The 23,491-nt window shown below is 33.0% G+C and overlaps 1 protein-coding gene and 1 long non-coding RNA gene across 2 annotated transcripts; both read left to right on the top strand.

The window, feature by feature from the left end:
- The first annotated feature begins 11,116 nt into the window (after nt 1-11,116).
- LOC127098244 (uncharacterized) lies at nt 11,117-11,859 on the top strand. The gene is made up of 3 exons (XR_007793320.1): nt 11,117-11,491; nt 11,583-11,654; nt 11,752-11,859. It is a non-coding gene; the product is annotated as an uncharacterized LOC127098244 (long non-coding RNA).
- A 14-nt stretch (nt 11,860-11,873) lies between these two features.
- Nucleotides 11,874-12,890, top strand: LOC127095003 (B3 domain-containing protein LOC_Os12g40080). The gene is made up of 3 exons (XM_051033756.1): nt 11,874-11,906; nt 12,190-12,445; nt 12,532-12,890. The coding sequence occupies exons 1-3, from the start codon at nt 11,874-11,876 to the stop codon at nt 12,888-12,890; spliced, it is 648 nt and encodes a 215-aa protein (XP_050889713.1).
- The last annotated feature ends 10,601 nt before the right edge of the window (nt 12,891-23,491 follow it).

Here is a 23,491-nt window from a genome sequence, read left to right as displayed (position 1 = left end):
TTAAAAGTAAATGACAAGAATTTAAAAGCTCAAATTAAACTTAGTAGTTAGTAGAGTTATGTTAGCTTGTCATAAGACAATGTAGCGCTATGTTAAGCAATCGTAAGTGGACTAATATAGTAGTCACACCTATCTGAGGCCGTTAAATAAGAATATAGGCAAAGAACACAAGTTAGAGGTCATGACTAGTAAGCCAAGCTCCATAAACTTGTCATGCCAAACAAGAGGGGAAGGGTCTTGTATTGACTTTTGGTTATTTGCTTGACCAAGAAGTAACTTATCTTTGACACAAAATAACTCACTTGATCATGGATCAAGTTGAGTTTGGTTTGGATCAAAGAAGATTGAACTTCTATTTGTCAAGACCAACCTCAAGACTTTAACTCATTGGCCATTGAGGGAAAGAAAAGGATGAAGATGAAAGGGAGGAGGGGTAAGAAGACAACAATCAATCCCAATTGATCAAGGGATAACTCATCCTTGATCAAATTCATTCATCTCTCTAGGTAATGATCCTTAAGGATTCTCAAACCACAAGATCCAATGAATTTTATCAAAGTTGAATCAATTCAACCTTGATCAACACCAAACCGAAGAGGAATGAATATAACAAGTCAAGAAGTCAATAATATTTTTTTGTAATTTTTGAATTAAAAGAAAATACAAATAAAAAACAAACAAATAAGGTTGAACCTCAAATTCAATTCAAAACAACTTCAATAAGTCCAATTAAATTTTCATAGGTTCAACATAGTCAAACAAACTTTGACTAATTTTCTCACATTTTTTTAAAGCCAGAAAGCAATTAAAATCAATTAAAAACAACCAAAAATAGCATAATATGAATTAAAATCTCAAATAATCTCAAAACAAACAAGAAATTGTTGAGACTATTTTTCATTGACTTATCATGATCCATAGATGCTATGAAAATATTTTTGTATTAAAGTCATAAAGCATTTTAAAATGAATTAAAATCATTAAAAACCCAATAATTCATGAAAAATATCAAATGAGGTCCCAAAAATAATTAAAAATCATAAGATGAAACTAGATTTTTCAAGAAAAGTTTTAAAGTTGGTCTCATATTTTTCTAACCTCATATGAATTTTTTATGAATTATTGAAAATAGAATGAATTAAAAGAAAATAAAGAGAAAATGAAATAAAGCGAAAAAAGCTGAGCCACCAGATCCGTCTCATTAAATGACGTGGTGAGTTACACGGCCTGGATCTGAGGGTGCATGATGTACTCAAGTCAACAGTGAAACACAATGAATTAAAAAAAGTAAATGGAATGGATGCACGAGATTAGACCGCGAGGGAGAGATCCAATGGCTGGAATCAGTACACGTGGTGGTGGTGGTGGAAACCACCATCTTCTCCGATCAACCAAACAAAATCCGGCCAGAATTGCATGAAAATGATTCTCATCAAAAATAAAAAACAAGGGCATGGAAATGAAGCTTATGTGATGTAGATCATCACTGTACCATTAGATTCTTCTCATTCTTCCTATATTGAGAGAAAAATGAAGGAGAAAATCATGGTGTCCACACGGATTGATCTTGGAATGGAAAATTGAATGCACCAAAAGTTTGCCTTAAGTATGAGAACTTCAGAGAACCACAAAAACACAAGAATACTACATTGAATTATGAGTTTTAGATCCAAACAGTTTGAGCTTATACCTCAAAAATGGTGATTTTCTGGCCACGAATTCTTCAAGTTTTTTGCTCCGTTTTGATCTCTTAATATAGGGAAGATGATTGGCTAAGGAATATAGTTTTGAAACACATAGTGATGTCATAAGACTCAAATGATTGGCTAAGGAATATAAGGAATATGATTGGATAAGGAATATAGTTTTGATGCGCAAATTGATCAAAACTGGCTTGGAAAGTTCAAGTGTAAAACATGTTCAAATCACTTTGAAAAAAAACCAACCAAAAGTAAGCTTGGTTAAACCTCTCTAACCTCATGATAAAAGCTTCAAATGAAACAATCTCTAAAATAAAAGTTGTAAATCTTTTCAAGATATTAAATTTAGACTCAAATTTTGCATCATTTGGATTTTCTATGAGAAAGTTTTAGGAATTTGAAGTTGGGTACATTTTCAAATTCAATGAATTAGGTCAAAGATGACCTATAATGTTTTGAAATGGCTCATGTATTTCCTTTAGGATTATGAAATTTTGTCCAACATAAAATTTGAAGTAGACATCTCAAGCTTTTCAATTCCTTTGGTCCCACCTCAAAATCATAAATATTGAGCAAGTTATGCTCTTGGCAAGTTGACCTAAAATTTGGATTTCAGCCAAAATGACCTATAATGTTTTGAAATGAATGATGAGCTTCCAAGATTCAAATGTATTTTTGATGAACATGAAGTTGTTAATATGGTTCTTAGGAACATTGTTTCTTTTGGGGTCATCTTCATTTGACAAACACATCAAAAGTTATAGCTTATTGAACCTCAGTTTAGTCAGATGACTTGATTGGTCAACTTTTCAAAGTCAAACTTCCAATCTTAATGAATAAATGATTGAGGGGCCTCAAATTGGCTCATATATGCATAAAATGATAAATGAAAGAACTTCCCTTTATTAAATTTGATCAGAGATTGAGATTGCTTCATGGGCAAGGCACAGTCAAAGCACATTGAAATTAGGGTTTCCTTGGGAAACAATCTTCAAGCCCTTTGGGTTATCTTGATCAAATTGGCAAATTGAGATACTTGGGAGACATATATGATGATTAGGAACTTTGTGGACCATTGTCATGTTTTTTCTCATCTTCATCTAGCCATTGCATTGGGCTTAGGAGCCTCCTCAGAGCATTATGGAGCACATGATCACTTGAGCTTCAAAACAAAAAGAGTTAGTGACATATTTTTGTGCTTTTGGTTAGTAATCAAATAAGAAAAGAAATAACATACAATACAAGCATGTTTGGTGATCTCAAATCACTCAAACAAGTCCCAACCCTAGGGTTAAGAAGCCAAACATGCTATGATCCTTGAGGCAATGCACTTGTGCAATCACATGATGCCATGAGGGATCTTAGGGTCAAAATTATGGTCTTACAATAGGATTATATAAGCGGGAATTTTAAATCGTTGTAGTATATTGTCTTATTTTTCCAATGCAATATGGTGTGGAGGTTAATAATATTTTAATTTTTTTTACCTGAACCAATGTAAAAGTCCTGCTAAATAACCCCATTAATTATCCACAAAAATAATTATAAAAAGTAAAATTTTGGCCTCTATAAAAATCTTTCAAGGGATTACTATTACGTTTTTATTAAACTTAGTAAAATCTTTACATAAAAAGTTGCACCTAGCATTTAATTGTATTAGTGGAAAAATATGCTAATCTCAAGCGGTCGTAGGTTGACATGTATTGTCAATTTTCTATACATTAAATACTAAATACATTACTCCTCTCTTTAAAAAAATGTAAACTAGTTTTCTTATTATTACTATTTAAACCCTAAAAAGATAGTACTACTGTTTAAACCCGGATATAAGTGTATTGTCAGTTTTACAATACTAAAGGTATTTCTTTTCACTATTAAAACATTCAATTTTTTGCTTAAGCTAATTAGCACTACTATATAACATCAAAATCATTAAATCTTGATGTTTTATTATGAAAATTATTGTATTTTTAGAGTTTAGTTAGATATTAGGCCTCATTCCACTATATTAGTTTCGATGTCATTTTTATTTTAATTTGTTTAAAATAGACTTTTAATGTTGTAATAATGCTCGTAAAAAATAATTTTACATTATTATTATAGTAATTAAAATCTCTTCTACTGTCATAAACATTGTTATGGAGGAAAAAACAAAGATTTTATGAATAACTATGAATAACCAATAAAATAAGAATATTTTTGCAGCTTTAACTTCTGGCATTCGTTTCTTTAAAATTATTACCACACCAAATATTCAAGATGGAAAAATAGTAAGTATTTTTTAATTAATTTCTTCTTCTTTTGTTTTATATTACTACTTTGTTCTTTTGAGTATATTAGTTTGGTTTCAGGTTGTTGTAGAATATATTAGTACTTATTAAAAAGTGAAATGAATTTATGATTTAAATGCGAGGAGATGTTAATAGAATTTTATGATAAGATACTTCATGAAATCCAGAAGGTTCCAAAAGATCATGGGTATCATAAAGTTATTTTAGGGATTACAAATGAAAAATCTATGGTTTGTTAAGAAGAAGAAGATTTGAAGAAAATTGAGAATCGTTTTGAATGTGTTTAAGTTAAAGAACTCATTAAAGACGCTAAGGATGAATTGAAATTAATTGGCTATATATGATTAAGTAGGTTCTTTGAAGTAATGGTCACAAACTTTAGCATCAAAACCATGAACTTTACATTCATTAGCGTTGAATTATCCATTTGAATGTGTTTTCCTCTTATTTATTATTGTATTAAATCAAATTACTTGTATTTAGTAAGTGTTTTTTTTACAACTTGTTTAGCAAGTCTTATTACATTTTTTTCTTTATAAATATTACTTTTAAAATTAATCATTTTAAATTAAAATAATTATAAACTGTAACATGCAAATAATAACAATTACAAGAAAATATTTGGTTGTTTAAGAATCAAATACTTTTATTAGAAATTTTGCTCTAAAAAAAACTAATTATTTAAAAACATGTTGGTAAGAAAAAATATAATTATTTTTTAGTAACAAAAATATATATATTTTTTATTTATAAAAATACTTGTATCAATAATACACTTTTCCCATTACTAAAAATATTTGTATCATCAATAATTTTTTTTCCGTTTATAAAAAACTATTTTTATCAACAATACACTTTTTTCCGTTTATACAAATATTTGTATCAACATTACATTTTTTTCGTTTAATAAGATTAAAAGTGTTATAGTTAGCAATAGCTTGACTGAAATTTTACAGGAAAAAAAGAAAAAGCTCAAGTTGATCTTGAGGATGCTCTTAACGTGGAAGAGCTCTTTTGGAGAGAAAAATATAGGTTGAACTGAAATTTGCTTGATAATATAAACACCATGTTTTTCCACACCTATGCGAAGATCAAAAGGAAAATCAAAATTATATCTTCCTTAAAAATTGATAATAATGTGGTTACTGACAAAATTATTTTGAAAAATCATATAGATGAACACTTTACAAATATATTTAACACTGCTACTGTGTTTGAGGATCAAACTAATATTATTCTCACTAATGTCCCTTCTTAGTTAGAAATTCATAGTGATGTCATAAGCCTCAATAGTGATTCTGCTCCAGGCTCAGATGGTTTTGGAGCTTTCTTCTACCAACATTATTAGGAGGTCATCAAATATGATGTGATTAATGCAATATCTCAATTTTTCTTACAAGATTTAGTTCTTCCTCATTTTAACTCTAATACTATTGTATTAATTCCTAAATCCATTGAGGATGATAATATTAACCAATTTAGACCTCTAGCCATGACCAATTTCAAACATAAAATCATTATCAAAATTCATGCTGACAGACTTTCTACTATCCTTCCTTCTCTAATATCCCCTGAAAAAAGGGCTTTATCAATGGTAGAAACATAAAAGGTAATATATGTCTCACTTATGAATCCATTAACCTTCTTAGCAATTAGAACTATTGGGAAACATGGTTCTGAAAATTGACATATCCAAAGCTTTTGATACTTTGAGTTGGACCTTCCTCCTCAAAACCCTTGTTGCCTTTGGTTTTAACCATAAAATTTTCAATTGGATACATTATCCTTGGATCCTCTTTTATTTCCATTGGCTTGAATAACAAGAAGATTGGCTTCTTCTCTTGCTCTAATGGAGTGAGGCAAGGATACCCTTTATATCCTATTCTTTTATGAATTGTAGAGGAAGTGTTGAGTATAGGGATTTCCAATCTTTTTGCTGAGAGTCAAATATCCTTGATCAAAGGTTCTAGATCATGTAATGTTCATTCTCATACTTTATATGCTAATGACATCATGATTTTTTGTAGGAGAGACAAAAAATCCATCAAAGTTATTTCCAAATTGTTGTTCAAATATGCTTTTGCTCAAGGAAAATTTTCAATGCTTCCAAATCTCTTATTTATGTTGGAGCTATGAGTATGTCTAGACATAAGCTTTTAGCTGACATCCTTGGTTTCTCTATTTCTTATCCTACATTCTTGTACCTTGGAGTTCTTATCTTTGTTGGTAAACCTATAACCCATCACTTTCAATTCATTGCTGATAAGGTTAAGAATAAACTTGCAGCTTAGAAAGAAAGTATTCTTTATATTGAAAAAAGACTTCAATTGGTTAAAGTTATTACCCATAGTATGTTGATTCATTTTATGGAAATTTATAATTGGTTTGTAGCATCATTCATTCCATTAAGTCTTGGATGAGAATTTTATATGGAGTGGTAGCTTGGATCAAAGGAAAATGGTGATTATGGATTGGAAGACTTGCTGTAAGAACACTAATGAAGGAGGTATTAGGATCAGATCCTTAAAGACCTTCAATAAAGCTTATAATTTGCGGCTTTGTTAGAAATTCTTCCGGGACAATATTGGTTGGCCTTAGTTGTTGGATTCTAGGGTGTTGAGAAATAATACAACCATAAAGCATAATATCAAGTCTTCCTTGTGGAGAAACTTTAAATACTTCTTTAACATGATTAAAGATAATACTCCTTATATTATTGGCAATGGAGCTTTGACAAACTTTTGACTGGACAATTGGTTAGATGAACCATTGGCCAAAAAATTTAATATCCTTGAGATATACCACAATACTCTCAAATCTAAAGTTTATGATTTCATTTAAAACAATTGTTGGCGTATTCCTAATAACATCAAAACTTTATTCCCTTCTCTTCAAACTCTCCTTGTTCCGATTCCTATTATGGACATGGAAGATGTGAAAGTTTGGTCTGCTTCTGATAATGGGTTTCTCAATATGTAGCAAGCCTATCCGTTTTTAGATAAACCTAATCCTTGCTTCTTCTAGAAAAAAAATTCCATGGAATTCTATTACTCCCCCTTCTCGTTCTCTTCTGGTTTGGAGATATCTTCACAATAAGATCCTCGATGGTGATGTCACATCCTCTAGAGGTTTTTCCATGACATCAGTTTATGAGCTTTGCAGGTGTCAAACTGAAACAACTAATCATTTATTTTTTGGTCGTTCTTTTGCTCAAAAAAACTGGAATTGGTTTACTAAAACTTTTAATCTGCAGTTTTGTATCACTAATTTCGTGGACTGCAAGGAAACTATATTGCTGGATTGGTCCCCTCAAACTCAAACTATCATCATAGCCTGCATCATCAACACCTTCCATCAACTATGGACTGCTAGAAACATCTCTAGATTCTATGGGAAGAAGATGAATTGGAACATCTACATTAATAACATTAATAACCAGAGCAAAATTGTTGGAAATCATACAAACAACAAGTGTGATTGATTCCATTATTGCCAACTTTACTCTCCTCAAGAGTTTTGATATTCTGATTCATCCTAGGAAGCCTTTGAAAACTAAATATGTTCTTTGGCATTCTCCCCCTAACGGGTGGGTTAAGTGTAATAGAGATGGGCTTGCTAGAGGCTCTCCTTTGATTAATGCGTATGGGGCATCTTCTGAGATGAGCTCAACCTTCATGTTACAAGTTTTGTTGCGCCTTAGGCTATGGTTCTGCTTTTATGGTAGAGCTTAGTGCTGCTCTTCTTGCTTATGAGAAAGCCATGAAGTGGCGTTGAGATTATCTTTGGATTAAATCAGATTCCTTCTTGGTAGTCCAAGTTTTCTCCAATCATTTCTTGCTTCCATGGGGACTCAAAGCTAGATGGCTCAAGTGCATTGACTTCACAAAGAATATTGATTTTTTTTTATTTCCTACATCTATAGGGAAGGCAATGCTTATGCCGATACCCTTTGCCAACATTGGCGTTTCTTGTAACTCCTTCGCTTAGTTCAATTTTGTTCATAGTAAAATATAAAAAGGTTACATGCTAGACAAGTGCGGTATCCCTAGGCTTATGCTTTTCTCTTGAGGGGTATTGGTTTGGTCCCCCTTTGTGTTCTTGTTCTCTTGGTTTTTTTGGTTTTATAATATTCTTTTGGTTTAAAAATTGTATCAATATATATATTTTTTTTTATAAATAAATATATTTGTATCAACAATATACTTTTTTTCTATTTATAAAAAATGTGTATAAACAATACACTTTTTTTCCGTTTATAAAAATATTTGTATCAACAATACACTTTTTTCCATTTATAAAATATGTGTATTAACAATATACTTTTTCCAGTTTATAAAAAATATTTGTATCAACAATACACTTTTTCCCATTTATAAAAATATTTGTATGAACAATACACTTTTTTCCATTTATAAAAATATTTGTAACAAACAAATATTAAAATTATATTATCTCATTCACTAAAACAAAAACAAAAATTACTTAATTAAAATGATGAGTAATTAGAAGATTTAAATTCACTTAATTAAAATTTTCAAATTTAAAAATATATAATAAAAAAATAAAAATAATGTTGAATAATCACCATTTATGTGATATATTTCAACACAGTAAATAAATTTTAAATTTGACTATTTTCTATTAAATAAATAAATAAATAAGAATGTTTATTATACAAAATGCCACACAAAACACAAGGAATGCTAAAAGCAACAAAAAAAATCAATTAAAATTATAAGATATTTTTTCATAATGTATAACTATTCACTTTTATTTAAATTCTAATAACTTATATTAAAATATGAATCTTTATGATTGTGCTAGAAGTATAAAGTACAAGGTTTAAGCTTATTTGAGGTAAAAAAAAAAGTCTTTAACCCTTTTGAATGTATTCTTTGATTTTATTATTTGAAAGAAACATTGTAATGAAAATAACATACAAAAAAGAGTTATTTTATTTGTAGACCTTATACTCTTAATACAAAAAAGAGTATTTAATGTATATTTTATAACTTGTTGAAAGTCATGTAACGTGGAAAAAATCACAACTCTAATATAAAATTTGTTTCTCAAAATCTACACAATTGTGTTTTTAATACGGGAGACTAGAAGAAGCTTATGCTTCGAGTCTTATTCCAAAAACTTATTTGTTGATAAGCTTTCAATAAAGTTTCTCTTATTATCTCATCAATAATCTTTATTCAAATATGATCTCTTATTTGTCATCACACTGATTGAACTTCATCTCTTCTTCTGATATTTATAAAACAAAACACACATAGATAAAAGAGAAAAGTATATAAAAAATATTTGCTAAATTTAAAAAAAGCATTTAAAACATTATTGTATTACTTTAATCCGTTAAAACAAAATCAAATATCCTTTTAAAAAGATAAATAAATTATATAATTAAATAAACACTCAACATAAAAGATAAAATATGCTATGAGAAAGACAAAATCATACGTATCATTTGTCCAAATGTAACCTCTAACCAAAAATAACAGAGCATAGAAGTTCCAAAAAAGAAACATCTAAAAATTGATTTGTATTTTTCTATATAAAAAAGTAATTTGTTTATATCTATGCTATTGTATGTATAAGTGTATCCTGCATTTCTATCTATACCAAAAAATGGTTAGTATTTTTTTCAAGTAATTTGTATTGCTTATAAATATTTGTGTTGATATCTTTTAAAATAATCTAATTTTTAAATAAAATTTTAAAATATCCCATTTTAAATAATAGTTTTCAAATTGCTTTACTTTTTGAAGGTCAACATAATGAGTTAATTTATTTAAAATATCCTAATCATTCCAATGATAATTATTTAATAAATCCTATGAAATTTATTAATAATATAAATAAAAGTAATTAATTTATAATCATATCAATATGTAATAATAATATTCATAAGAAAATAATAATTACAAATTGTGTGATACCTTCTAAACTTCACCATTTATTTTGTAGAAAGTCTGTAGCTTCTCTACAATCTCTCAAAATGGTTTGACGTAAACTCTATACAATCTCACAAAATTGCTTATGTAATTTTATAGCATTTACAAGACCTAGTCATTTGACATCATGGTGTAGATTTATGGAAAATATTTCACAGTCTTATATAAATAGATGTCTTTATATAATAAAAATAATTTTTTTTATTATTATAATCTCAAGTGGTTGTAGGTTTCATAAAAAATTGCACCTAGCATTTAGGTGTATTAAACTTTTTACATAAAAAATTGCACCTAGCATTTAGGTGTATTAGTGGAAAAATGTGCTAATCTCATGTAGTTGTAGGTTGAAATGTCTTGTCAATTTTTATACATTAAATACTAAATCCATTACTCTTCTCTTTAAAAAAAGATTGTACGTGTGTGTTGTGAACTTGAGAGCTTTTATACTAAAAAGTTATGTGTTGTGAAATAGAGAGTTTTCATATTATAAAGACAAAGAGAAGTATATAGTTTGTTTGACAATACTAAAGGTATTTCTTTCTTCTAATGATAATATAAAGCTTTGTGTTGTGAAGTAAAATGTTGTTTTTTTTTTATTTTTCATTATTAAAATATTCAATTTTTTTGCTTAAGTTAATTAGAACTACTATATAACATCAAAATCATTAAGTCTTGATGTTTTATTATGAAAATTATCTTATTTTTAGAGTTTAGTTGGGTATTAGGCATCATTCCACTATATTCATTTCTATTTCATTTTTATCTTAATTTGTTTAAAATAATAATTAAAATCTCTTCTAGTTTCATAAACAGCGTTATGGAGGCAAAAGCAAAGACTTTATCAACAATAATGAACAACCAGCAAAATAAGAATATTTTTGCAGCTTCAACTTCTGGTGTTCGTTTCTTTAAAATTATTACCACATCAAATATTCAAGATGGAAAAATAGTAAGTATTTTTGAATTAATTTCTTCTTCTTTTGTTTTATTTTACTACTTTGTTCTTTTGAATATATTAGTTTGTTTTCATATTATGTTAGAATATATTAATACTTATTATAAAGAGAAATGAATTTATGATTTAAATGCTTATGAAATTTATTATTATATATATTTTTGTAGAGACTTCCAAAGTGTTTCATTTCAAAACATAGTAATGATATGCTAAATCCTATATTTTTAAAGACTCCGGATGAAAAAAAATGGGAAATACATACCACTAAAGTTAATGAAGATTTCTGGTTTCAAAAGGGTTGGAAGGAATTTGCAACGTACTATTCATTGGATCATGGAAACGTGATTTTTTTTCACTTTGAGGAAAAATCTAATTTTGTGGTGCATATATTTGACAAGAGTACTCTTGAAATTGAATATCCATTTCATGACAATCAACATGAACAAAACAACATTGTTCAAATCAGTGATGACGATTCGGTTGAAGTTTTGAAGACATCAGAGTCATGCAAAAAGAAAACTAGACCAAAATCACTAATTCCATGTCATCAACCACATAAGAAATCGAGAAGTAACATAAATGAAGGTGTTAATAGAATTTTGATTTATTCTAACTATCTTTACATTTATTCAATTAAACTTTCAGATATATTTTCTATGTTGTTAATTTTTTTTAGATGATGCGTGTGAAGCTGATGGAATAGGCTCCAACTTTGCTAACTTTTCAAAGCATCATGTCCAAGCTAACGGTAGTGTATATATGCATATAGTCTATCTTTTCATTTATCTCATAGAAATCTTAAGACAATATTTTATTATGTGCATTTATGTTGTAAATTTTCTTAGAGAACATAGATGGTAACACTAAATTTCAAAAAGAAGAGCGGAAGCACAAGACTCCTAAAACTAATGGAGCATTAAAGAGAAGTAGAAAATTCAAATCCAAAAAGCCTTATTTCACGGTTGTCATGAAATCTTCATATCTCTATAGTCATTTTTTGGTAAGTCTACAATTACACACAAATATATATATATATATATATATATATATATATATATATATATATATATATATATATATATATATATATATATATATAGATAATTAAATATATATTTTGTTTGAATCCTAGATTATCGATATATATATATATATATACAAAATAAGTATAATTGATTTTTATAATAAATTATTATTTTTTATATTTTAATAAATTATTTATTCACAAAATTCTACTAATGATTATTTAATAGTTTGATTTTATAATTTGTAAAATGATGCAGTATGTTCCACAAAACTTTACAAAAAACTATATGAAGAAAGAGAACAATGATATTCTTCTACAACTAATGGATGGAAGAACTTGGGATGCAAAATTTTATTTTGGAAAAATTAAAGGTGGATGGAAGAAATTTGCAGCTGACAATAAGTTGAAAAAAGGTGATGTGTGTGTTTTTGAGTTGACCAAAAACAAAGAGATTACTTTAAAAGTATTAATATTTCGACTTGAAAACGAGTCGCATCCAACTCTTCCTCAAGGTATATAATCCAAATTAATTTTTAAGGTATTTACTTTTATTTACTTTCTTGATTTATACACTAGTTATTTGCTTTTTTCCTTTAAGAACTGATTCAAAGAGAAAAGGATCGTGTGAAAGAGAAAAATACAAGCCGATCAAAGATGTATAAGCCATTGATGGGAAGATCAAAGCAAACAACAGAGATTGTTGAACTATATGATGTTCCGAATGCGAGGGAGGTGTTAATAGAATTGTATGGTAAGATACTTCATGAGATCCAAAAGGTTCCAAAAGATCATGGGTATCGTAAAGCCGTTGAAAGAATTATAAATGAAAAACTCATGGTTTGTCAAGAAGAAGAAGATTTGAAGAAAATTGAGAGTCGTCTTGGATGTGGTCAAATTGAAGAACTCATTGAAGAGGCTAAGGATGAATTGAAACTAATTGACTATATGATTAAGTAGATTCTTTGAAGTAATAGTCAGAAACTTTAACATCAAAGTCATGAAGTTTACCTTCATTAGCTTTGAATTATCCATTTGAATGTGTTTTTTCTTTTATTTAGTATTGCATTAAATCAAATTATGTGTATTTAGTAAGTGTTTTTTATAACTTATTTAATAAGCCTTATTACCTTTTTTATTTACAAATATCACTTTTAAAATTTATCATTTTAAATTAAAATCTTTATAAACTATAACATGCCATTAATAACAATTACAAGAAAATATTTTGTTTTGTTTAAGAATCACATATTTCTAAAAACTAATTATTTAAAAACATGATCATAAGAAGAAAAAAATCATATAATTATTTTTGAGTAAAAAATTCTTCAGGACACACAATGTATTAGAGTGTAATTGGTAAAATATTTGTGATATCCCACTGAAACGTCACTATTTTTTATTGGTCATATCTAATTTTTCAATAGCCTAATTGTATTAAAGATAAAAAATATTTCTCATATTCATAAATATAGACTTTTTTTCATTTATAAAAATATTTGTATCAATAATACATTTACTTCCGTTTATAAAAATATTTGTATCAACGATATGTTAGGTTTGGACTCTCTTCCTATGTGGAGAAATACCCAAATATGATTAACTCATTTTTCTCACTTATTTAAGTGGAGAGGATCAATTTAGGGTTGAGAGGGATAGAGAAAATAAGGATTCAAAAGAGAGAAAGGAGGAGAGAAACTCATTCCCGTTTTTCTACAAGCAATCTCACTAAATAAACGATCCCCGATTTATTAATCATCGGATCGAGCTCAAATACGGAGGGTTGGTTCTTAACACATATATCTAACTTTTCACCACTCAGAAATTTTAAAAAATACGTCTGAGGTGAAATTTATCTGCTTTGAGCTAAAGCTGTAGATTTAGAAAAATAAATCAGCTTTTTGATTCTTAATTGTAAGCTAGTTTGCATTGTGATTTGCGGTTGTTAGCACTAGTTTGTGAATCACTTTAAGACTCTCTTGTACCCTTAATTGATTATAGTTGAGTTATTTCTTTTTTCTGTATGACTCGTGGTTTTTACTCTCATATTGAGGGGTTTTCCACGTAAAAAATATCAATAATCTTTTGTGCATTTATTTGTTCGATTTATCGTCTTATATTTGTTGTTGAGCCTCAAGGTTCCTACAAGTCTAGGGAATTTTATATCCACTGCATATTGGTCTGTTATTGTGTCTTAATTTCCCATCAGAGTGGTATCAAAGCTCTTGGTTAAGGGTTATTTTACTTGTTTGAATGATAGAGTCAAATACAAAGATGAAGATGGTATTGTTGAATGGTTCTAATTACCATTTATAGAAGAGCAAGATGAAAGACTTACTATTTGTGAAGAAATTGCATTTACCAGTTTTTAGTTCCGTAAAGCCAAATTTTGTGTCTGATGAAGAATGGGAATTTGAACATCAACAGGTATGTGGTTTTATTCGACAATATGTAGAAGATAATTTTTATAATCATATTGCTAATGAGACACATGAAAAAACTTTGAGGGAAAAGATAGAGTCCTTGTATGCCTCTAAATCAGGGAATAATAAATTTTTCTTGTTGAATAGATTTATAAGTTTGAAGTATAAGGAAGGGAATTTTATTTCGGATCACTTGAGTGAATTTCAAGGGCTCCTTGATCAGATGTTAGGAATGAGTATCAAATTTGATGGTGAACTTTTGGAACTATTTCTATTGCTATATTTACCAGAGTCTTGGGAGACTTTTTGGGTTTCTATCACATGTTCTGCTCCAAGAGGTGTTGTTTCTTTGGAAACGGGTAAGGGTGATATTCTTAATAAGGAGATGAGAAGGAAGGTGCATAGTTCTTCATCTCAACCTAAGGTAGTCGTCACTAAAATTAGGGGGAGAAGTCATGAAAAAAAACCGAAGGGTGGTAAAGAGAATAGCTGAAGCACGTCCAAGACACGATACAAAGATCTAGATTATCATTACTGTCACAAAACAAGACACGTACATAAGTATTACTATCAGCGAAAAGGAGATAATAAAGGAAACAAGGGTAAGTCTAAACAAAGTGACCACGAAGATCATGATGATGATGGTGTTACTAATGCTACTAGCGATGATCTTGTTATTATCCATGATCATGAGTCTGTTAATCTTGTATCAGACGAGACAATGTGGATAGTTGGCAGTGGTGCTACATTGCATGTTACACCAAGGGAGGATTTCTTCACATCTTATACTTCTGGTAATTTTGGAGTGTTGAAGATGGGTAATGATGGTGTATCTAAGGTAATTGGTGTTGGTGATGTTTTCTTGAAAACAAACACGGCAACTCAACAACACAAAAAGAATCTTATGAAAGGTAAAAATAACGAACCAGAGTTTGAAATGAAAGAGATGAGTGAGATAGAGGCAGTGGTGTTTGGTTGTTCGTGGTGGCTGAGTTGCAAAGTGAAAACGGAAGAGGGTGATGGTGTTAACTTCGTGATTTAGTAGGGTAGGAGAAGAAGATATTTTTTAGTGGAGAAGAAGATAGTTTTTAGTAGGGTGATGGTAATAACGCAGTGGGGGCAGTACTAGGGCAACACAAGGAAAAGCTCTTACATGTGATCTATTATGCAAGCCACGTACTGAACCCTGCTCAAATGAACTATGCAACCACAGAAAAAGAACTCCTGGCGGTGGTATACGCGTTTGACAAGTTCAGATCCTATCTGTTGGGAACAAAGGTAATTGTGTATACTGACCATGCTGCTTTAAAATATCTTTTTGCCAAACAGGAATCAAAGACAAGGCTGTTGCGATGGATCCTACTACTATAAGAATTCGACCTGGAAATCAGAGACAAAAAGGGTAGTGAAAACACTGTTGCTGATCACTTGTCTCGGATGACCCCGATTCAAGAAACAGAAGAAACGCACCCCATCAGAGATGAGTTCACATGCGAGCGTATCCTAATCGTTACGCATATCCCATGGTTCGCCGATTACGCGAACTTTGTGGTAGGTGTACTAATACCTGATGACTTTGATTCTAACAAAAGAAAAAAAAATTTGCATGATTGCAGGTTTTATATGTGGGACGACCCATTCCTTTACAAAAAGGGATTGGATGGTCTGGTCAGGAGATGTGTTCCAGAGGAAGAGCAGAGGGACATCCTAAAAGCCTGTCATAACTCAGAATATGGAGGACATTTTAGCGGAGACAGAACCGCAGCAAAAGTCCTCCAGTCGGGATTTTACTGGCCTACACTGTTCAAAGATGCACAAGTAGTGGTAAAAGAGTGCGACAGATGCCAGAGAACATGCAACATATCCAAAAGAAATCAGATGCCTTAGAATGCCATATTAGAGGTCGAACTGTTCAATGTATGGGGGATAGATTTTATGGGACCCTTCCCACCGTTCTTTGGAAAGCAATACATTCTAGTCGCGGTTGACTATGTGTCGAAATGGGTGGAAGCAGTTGCACTGCCCACGAATGATGCAAAAGTGGCAATCAATTTCCTCAAGAATTATATCTTTGCACGGTTTGGGGTACCAAGAGAACTGATTAGTGACGAAGGTACCTACTTCCTCAATAAGCTGATGGAGAACCTACTGCAGAAATACAATGTCAAGCATAGAATCGCCACACCATACCACCCTCATACTAGTGGACAGGTTGAGGTATCAAATCGGCAAATCAAGCAAATCCTCGAAAATACCGTCAGTGCCTTACGAAAAGATTGGTCAATCAGGCTCGATGACGCACTCTGAGCATACCAAACAACGTTCAAAACACCAATATGTATGTCCCCGTATCAACTGGTCTATGGTAAAGCTTGTCATCTACCACTCGAACTTGAGCATAGGGCGTCCTAGGCTACCAAATTCCTCAACTACGATCTTTCCAAAGCGGGTAAATCTCGGATCCTCCAATTACAAGAGTTGGAAGAATTCAGAAATCGAGCATATGAGAATGCCAAAATATACAAAGAGCAAACCAAAACATGGCATGACAGACGCATTCAGAAGAAAGACCTTTAGGAAGGACAACTGGTGTTATTATTTAACTCAAGGTTGAAGCTATTCCCAGGGAAACTAAGGTCACGGTGGTCGGGACCCTTTGAGATACAGAAAGTATTTGGGCATGGAGCCGTTGAACTAAGAAATCCAACAAATGGAGACACGTTCGAGGTGAATGGGCAGAGAGTTAAACCGTACATACAAGACTAGGAGGGTGGTCCAATCGATAAAATCCATCTCACCTAAGCAGACAGAGGATCGCCGAGCCATGCGACGTTAAACGAAGCGCTTCGTGGGAGGCAATCCACACTTTTTATATCTAATCAGTTTTGTGTGTTTGTAGGTTTCTACAGGAGCTCTACAAGGAGGGAACATCACGTCAACAAATGTCTAAGTCATGAAAAAGAACAATCAACATGGCTAGAGGTACCAGCAGTTGAACGAGAGAGAAAACCTAAAAACGGCCAAAAGGACAGCCTGACACGGCCACCCGTGTCAGCTGATACGGGCTGTGTCAGGAGAGAGAAAAGCAAACAAAAAAGATGGAAAACAGTGGCCTGACATGGCCACCCATGTCAGTTGACACGGGTCGTGTCAAGAACACTGAAAGAAACAAAAAGTTTTATTTTATCAACAGTAGCCTGACATGGGCGGCCGTGTCAGCCGACACAGCCCATGTTAGGAGCACTCAAGATAAATGTCAAACCATATGGAAACCAGTAGCCTGACACGACCGTGTCCGGCAGGCGAAAATTTTGAATTTTTTTTGAAAATTTGAATTTTTCGTGGGACCCACCCACTCACTCCATCATTAACCACAAATTTTTTCCCATTTACCTTATCATTATCAGATTTTCATTCCTCACTCATTATTCTCTCTCATCACTCTTACTCTGTTTCTCTCAAAAACCTTCCAACCTCCATTAAAACTCAAAACCCCACTACCTAAAACCTTCCATAACCCCCATTTCCACTCACCTATTTCCAAAACACCCTTCACTAATATTACTCCACTCGTCGTCCCAGTCCTAACCACGGTTTCGGAATTTCCTAACTCAAAAGTTCAAATAATTTCTATTTTTTACAGGTCCAAAATGCCCCCGCGGAGAATTCTCACCGGAAAGCAACAACTCGTAGAAGTGGCAAAGTCACGGAAGCGTCCGAGTCGGAATCCAAATCCACACAACATCGTGTTTGACAATCCTGAACAAGAACGGAGATACCAAATTCACCAGAAGCGCAAACTCACACTGACGAGGTATACGTGTGAGCATACTCTGAATGCTCTAGGGCTCAAGATGGAGGTATATCGGATGTTCCATGTTCTGGGAATGCTCAATTTCATGAGTTTGGAAGCACCGACATACGAGCGCATTACTCTCGAATTCCTTAGCACGTTAGAATTCCAGCTTGAAAAATGGTGGATCGACACGACCAGGTATTATTTCGGCACTTTTTGTTTCCGGTTGTTTAATAATTATCAGGAGTTGTCTGTTGAGGAGTTAGCAGCAATACTCCGACTCCCTCTGAACGGATCAAGAGCGGTCCCAGACGGGTTCTCACCTAAGGATTTCTGGATTGCCATCACCGGGAGGACGGATTACTCCTCCAAAGGTGCGAAAGCCTCGGGCGTCCAGAATCCATGTTTTAGGTACGCTCAGAAGGGTTTAGCCTATACCCTGTTTGGAAGAGGCGATAGCACAGGGGTATCTACTCAGAGAGAGTTATTCTTTATGTACTCGATGGCTCAGAACAAAGTCATAAATGTAGCTGCCTTTGCAGCAGACTATCTGGGCAGAGTCGGCCGAGCAAACTCCGGCGGCATATTCTTAGGGAGGATGATCACCCAAATCGTGAGCATTTCGGGTATCAAGCTGTTTTACTCGAAGACACGTCAATTGCAGGTGACACCAAAATTGACATGTCTGCTCTAATTTCACAAGGTATGATTGTTGTTGCCCCTATTTACTATTTCGTACTTATCCATAAGAGGTTTATTATCGCCCTGCCGGATCCGGACAGAGTTGCTATTACTGACTGTGCTAATTGGTTGTATGTGAGCACTGACCCCGACGCGGAGGAAGGCCATGAAACTGACCATTTTACCACAGGTGAGCAATTTATGGATGACCAGGTGGAAGGAACGGAAGAAGAAGATCCTCAAGCACCTCCTGAGCAGTTTGTACCACCACATCAGGAACCCACCCAGCAGGAAGCAGGTTCATCATCCTGGTCCACTGACCAATGGAGTTGGGTACAAACCAAAATAGGTGACTTGAGGACAGAACAACAACGTCAAGGAATCGAGAAAGCCCGTCAGGGAGCGATGTTGGATGAGATGAGGAGCATGATGCGACAGTTGATGCTGCATTTCCCGCAACCACCTCCTTAGTAGGGTACTGTGAGTGCCCTTCTTTGCTCTTGTTCGCAAACATTATGGACAATGTTGAGTTCAAGTGTGGGGGAGATTTTATGTCTTTTATTGGTATTTTATTCTCAGTATTTTGTTATTGTGTTATTTTACTTTTGTGCATCCTAGATTTGATTTTTCTGGTTGAAGGTACATTGTGCTACGAGTGTGTCAAGTCTGTGTTGATAGGTTGGAAATAGTAATGATCACGATTGAGAGTGGATGAAAGGATCACGCCACTCACCATGGCTTGTTGTGAAGGATCTCCCCAGAAAGTTGACACTGCTGAAAGTAAGATCGGACGCAACGTATACAGCTTAACCGGCATGAGTATCCTGTACATTCTGAAGTAAGGAAGAAATCGCACCAAACTAATGAGTATTGTGGATCCTGTCAAAGCTGAACCAAACAGAGTGAGTCATAAAAAGCCAAACACATTGATCACCATGAGCGATATTCAGGTTTGTCTTTATCACTCTAAATTTGCGTAGACTCTCTGGAACTGTCACTGCATGATACACACACTGAGGCACGTTGTTTGAAATTAACCCCGAGCCTTTCTAGCCATCCCGGATAATTATATCCCTCGTTAACCCCATTTGAGCCTATATCCATTTGTTTGTTTAAACCCCATAAATGTATCCCTTGGCCAAAAGCACTTCCTTACCCTGTTCAGAGTCATGATAATACATTCAGACTGTGTTGAAAAGCTAAGTTTGGGGTAAAAACCCCAAAATCTCCCAAAGCCCAAGAAAGCGAAAGAAAAAAAAAGGAAAAAATTGATGAATCGAGAGAAAGAAAGAAAAATAAAAAGAGAAAAATTGTAACTCGAAGATTAAAAAAGAAGCATGGAAAAGGGCATTCGGGGAAGAAAAAAATAATAAGAAAAGAAAACCGAGGAAATAAAAGAAACAAACACAGGATGTAACATCGACTCTGAACCAAAAGCCACTTGTTTACTTTTTTTTTAATAATCCATACCCTAACCCAAGCCAAGTTACAACCCGAAAGACCTCAAAAGTGTGTGTGTATTGTGTGTAGGTGATAGGAAAAGAGAGACTATTCAAACTTGTGAGTGATACTGCATACTTTGAATTATGAGTGAAAATAGTTTACCCCGAGAGAATTGGTGAGAATGTCATAAAAGCTGACAGGTGAAACAGTGCTTTGAAGTGGAAGTGCGAAGAAAGACTTACAAAGAAAAGCAGGACTTGTGGAAGGAAAAAGGAAGACGTTAGCGATGATCTCAGCAATGGTGGAAAACATAAAGAATTCTGGGGAGTGACAATGTGTCTGAAACATTACTTGGGACAAGCAATGAGCTAAGTTTGGGGTTGTGATCAGTCACCATTTGCATTGAGTTTTCGTTACTGATCCGACACGAAACAGAGGCTTTTGACACATTGTGCAAGAATTTATGATACGTTTCGAGTTAGTTTTACTTTCATCATTTTATTTAAGCAATTTTAGTCATTGTTATGTTTTACTTTTTATTTCGTGATTTTATGCTTGGGATAACTGTGTTTTTGTCCGACAGGTCCAGGTAGAAGAACTAGAGAACTCAAAACGAGACATTGCGAGATTCCGACAAGCAAAAGAGCAGAAAACCCCGGTACATGAGGCCTGACACGGCCACCCGTGTCACCTGACACGGGCCGTGTCAGGCAAAGGAGGACGTGGTATATAAGACAGTGGCCTGACACGGTCACCCGTGTCAGCTGAGACGGGTCATGTCAGGCATCATTCCCAACTGTGTCAACAATGCCAAGGGCATGTCAGTTGGGACAGTAGGCTGACACGGCCACCCATGCAGCTGACACGGGTCGTGTCAGCCTAAGCCCAAAAATTCAGTTTTTCTCGAGCTTTTGTTCGTCGGGCTTTTTAGAGATATTTTTGGACCTGTCCAACTGCTGCTGGGAATTTTCACTATAAAAGAGGGTCTTCTGCCAAAGGAAAAATCATCTTGGAATACGGCAAAACACAGTATTATGAAGCAATCAAGTATTACAGAGATCAAGGCATTCGGAGAGCTGAAGGTGTTCATGAGCGGGAGCGATTGAAGATCAAAGTCATCCAATTACTTGTAATGTGTAATTTTTATCTTAAATTTGTTTTAAACAATATGAGTATCTAAACCCGCCAATGCAAGGGGGTGTCCCTGATTTAGAATTGTAACGAATTTGAGTTTACATTTGCATTTATAATACTGTTTTTACGGTAATCTTTTGATGTGTTTATTGCTTTCCCTTTTGGACCAATCGAGATTGATTTGTGGTTATCAATTAGGCTGGACCGCCATTGATAAGGTTTTCATAAGGTTACTCTACAGTAGATATCACCTAGGACTAGGGATACCCTGTATGAACCAGAGTATTCTTGATATTATACAGCTTAATGTCATCCTAATTGGACATGGACATGGAAATTAGGGTAGATTGATTAAAGGTTTTATCACCAATGACTTGGGAGAAAATACCCTTAAGAATTGATAGTTATTGATATTTATTGATGTAATAATGACTCAGAGTTGTTACAGGGATAAATCATACACCTTCCCTTGCATTGTTCCTTTTTCTTTATAAACCCTTATTTTCATCCTTCTTTACCTTTACTTTTATTATTACATTTTTACTTCTATTTTCCCGATCAAAGGGGACGACTTATCAAGGCAAGACTCTGTCGGGGTAAAGATCAATCAAAGGGGATGCCAAATTCCACTAGAGGAGAAATTACCTAACTATCAGGCAAGTGATAACTTAACAAAGGTAATAGCCCCAAAAGGAAGAGATTACCAACTACCGGCCAAATGATAGCTTAACAAAGATAACCAACCAAAGGCAAGAGACATATTACATAACTATCAGCCAAGTGATAGCTTAACAAAGGTAATAAGCCAAAAAGGAAAGATTACCAACTACCAACCATGTGATAGCTTAATAAAGGTAACCAACCAAGGGTAAGATAATATTATCTAACTATCAGCCAAGTGATAGCTTAACAAAGGTAGTAAGCCCAAAAGAAAAGATTACAAACTATCAGTCAAGTGATAGCTTAACAAGGTAACCAACCGAGTGTGAAAAGAAATATTACCTAACTATCAGCTAAGTGATAGCTTAATAAAGGTAATAAGCTTGAAAGGAAATATTACCAACTACCAGCCAAGTGATAGCTTAACAAAGGTAACCAACCAAGGGTAAAACAAATTATTACCTAACTATCAGCCAAGTGATAACATAACAAAGGTAATAAGCTTGAAAGGAAAGATTATCAACTACTAGCCAAGTGACAACTTAACAAAGGTAACCCACCAAGGGTAAAAAGAAATTATTACCTAACTATCAACCAAGTGATACTTAACAAAGGTAATAAGCTTGAAAGAAAGGATTACCAACTATCAGCCAAGTGATAGCTTAACAAAGATAACCAACCAAAGGTAAGAGAAATATTACCTAACTATCAGCCAAGTGATAGCTTAACAAAGGTAATAAGACCAAAAGGAAAGATTACCAACTACCAGCCAAGTGATAGCTTAATAAAGGTAACCATTCAAGGGTAAGAGAAATATTACCTAACTATCAGCCAAGTGATAACTTAACAAAGGTAATATGCCCAAAAAGAAAGACTACTAACTACCAGCCAAGTAATAGCTTAACAAGGTAACCAACCGAAGGTGAAAAGAAATATTACCTAACTATCAACCAAGTGATAGCTTAACAAAGGTAATAAGCTTGAAAGGAAAGATTACCAGCTACCAGCCAAGTGATAGCTTAACAAAGGTAACCAACCAAGGGTAAAAAGAAATTATTACCTAATTATCAATAAAGTGATAACTTAACAAAGGCAATAAGCTTGAAAGGAAAGATTAGTAACTACTAGTCAAGTGACATCTTAACAAAGGTAGCCAACCAAGGGTAAAATGAAATTATTACCTAACTATCAGCAAGTGATAGCTTAATAAAGGTAATAAGCTTGAAAGGAAAGATTACCAACTACCAGCTAAGTGATAGCTTAACAAAGGTAACCAACCAAGGGTAAAAATAAATTATTACCTAACTATCAACCAAGTGATAGCTTAACAAAGGTGATAAGCTCCAGGGACCAAAGTTCAACCCAGGAACAAGCTGGAGAGAAACGGTCAAAGAAGATTCAATCCAATGAGGAAATAAACTCAA

This window comes from Lathyrus oleraceus, chromosome 6 (assembly GCF_024323335.1).
Source record: "Lathyrus oleraceus cultivar Zhongwan6 chromosome 6, CAAS_Psat_ZW6_1.0, whole genome shotgun sequence".
Lineage (NCBI taxonomy): Eukaryota > Viridiplantae > Streptophyta > Magnoliopsida > Fabales > Fabaceae > Lathyrus > Lathyrus oleraceus.
This window is presented reverse-complemented; position numbering and strand designations above follow the sequence as displayed.